Source organism: Tupaia chinensis, unplaced genomic scaffold, assembly GCF_000334495.1.
Source record: "Tupaia chinensis unplaced genomic scaffold, TupChi_1.0 Scaffold000270_1, whole genome shotgun sequence".
In the NCBI taxonomy this organism is placed as follows: Eukaryota; Metazoa; Chordata; class Mammalia; order Scandentia; family Tupaiidae; genus Tupaia; species Tupaia belangeri.
Genome location: NW_006159750.1, coordinates 4,561,711 through 4,563,321, shown reverse-complemented (window position 1 = coordinate 4,563,321; position 1,611 = coordinate 4,561,711). Strand labels below are relative to the sequence as shown.

General features: G+C 47.8%; 1 protein-coding gene across 1 annotated transcript in view; it reads right to left on the bottom strand.

Annotated features, from left to right (window-relative positions):
• Window positions 1–1,611, bottom strand: part of PRPF38B (pre-mRNA processing factor 38B) — a gene marked incomplete in the record, with an annotated part of 9,250 nt that overhangs the window by 7,200 nt on the left and 439 nt on the right. Inside the window, 1 exon segment of the mRNA XM_027772274.1 lies at window positions 1,423–1,608. Coding sequence (XP_027628075.1) covers window positions 1,423–1,608 — 186 coding nt within the window.

The following is a 1,611-nucleotide window of genomic DNA, read 5'->3' as shown; positions in this document are numbered from 1 at the left end:
GAATGCAACTTTCAACTGTTTAAAAGTTTACTGCATAAAGCAAGCTAAAGGTTAAATATTATTCACCATATGGTATCCATGCTGAGAAAGCCTTACCTTTTAAATGATAAAAAACACAACAACAACAACAAACAAGTTCGCTGCATTAAAGATCTAGTAATACACTCATTTTTAAGAAGACAGCAGATTTGTGTACTTTATATACCTGAAGTTGAATTGTGTTCCTCAAAATTATGTTTTCTATAGAAAGCAGTTAAGTACTCCAAAAAAAACCTTTCAATAACCTCCTCACTTAAGGGGGGGGAAGTGGAATGTCCTTTTGTTAACAACTCTATGCATGTATAAATGCTTTGGTCTGGCTAGAGTTTTCAAGAGTCAACATGTATACACAAAACAGATTGTATACATGTTCCAGCTAAAATAGTTACAGACCACTACGGCTACTATAAATAAGTACTTCAAAATATAAATTAACCTTTGGAGGCCTGGAAGACATTTTTTAAACCGCATTATTGCAAGGAAGTAGAGAAACCCTATCTGTCTGGTGAAGAAAAGACCAAAACAAATGGCCAAAAAAAGGAAAAAAAATAATTAGCCGTTCATTTAACCAGGGAAATGCATTTATGGCGATTGAGCATGATTAATAATGCATACCTCTACCTGCGACCCTGGGCTGCTCCGAGCCTCGCTGCAAGACTGAGTCAATCCTGCTAACGAAACAAGAACTGAGACAAGAGTGCAGTGAGGAGGCGCCAGGTGAGCTCCCCAGCACAGCCAAGCCAGCACCGACCCTGCCGCAGAAGCCCAGGGCCCAGATATTCTAAGTAAGCCCAATGCACAGGTGCCTGAGACCTCTTACTCCTGACTTCCTGATGGGAAAATTTCCAGGCCTTCTGTACACCTCTTGCACTGGAACCTCTCCACCCTCAACCCTCCCATTTCACCCAACACACGCACTGACCATTTCCCTGTCTGGATCGGATAGCGAGTAACAACAACACGAGGCCAACAGTGAAGTCATTAAGCGCCCGGCCCAGGGTAAGCGGCAGAAGCACCACCAAGTTGGCGCCAAGTAGATCCACGTCAAAAGGAGTAATTTTAGAGCTGTAAACTGGTGAGGCTTCTGTTGCTCTTTTCTCCTCTTCCCCACTCCTCCTGCCCAACTCTTACCATGGGCTGGCAGAAGACTGGGGGAGGAGAGATCAAGTGGCGGGCTCCCCCGGCCCTAAAAATCTGCAAAGGAAACAGGAGGGCGGCCCCAGTCCTACCCCTCCCTGACAAACTACAGGCCGCAGCTCCCCCATCTGCTCCACCTTCCCCCATCCGCAAATCCTCAGATCTCCGGGGGGCCGCCTCCGCCCCTTTCCACCTTATCCCCTCTTCCGAACTTACCCCAAAGCCCAAGGCCTAAACGCTTCGTACCTTAAAGTAGATCTCGTCCACCACCTCGTGGTAGGTCTTGAGCTCGTAGAGCTGCACTTTGAAGTAAGGCGACGACAGGATATTGGTCAGGATCATGGGGTTGAGGTTCATGGTCTTCTCGTTGCCCCAAAGCGGCAGCACATTGCCCTGCTTCCCCGAGCCCGCCGGCTTGGTGGCGCCGCCGCCGCC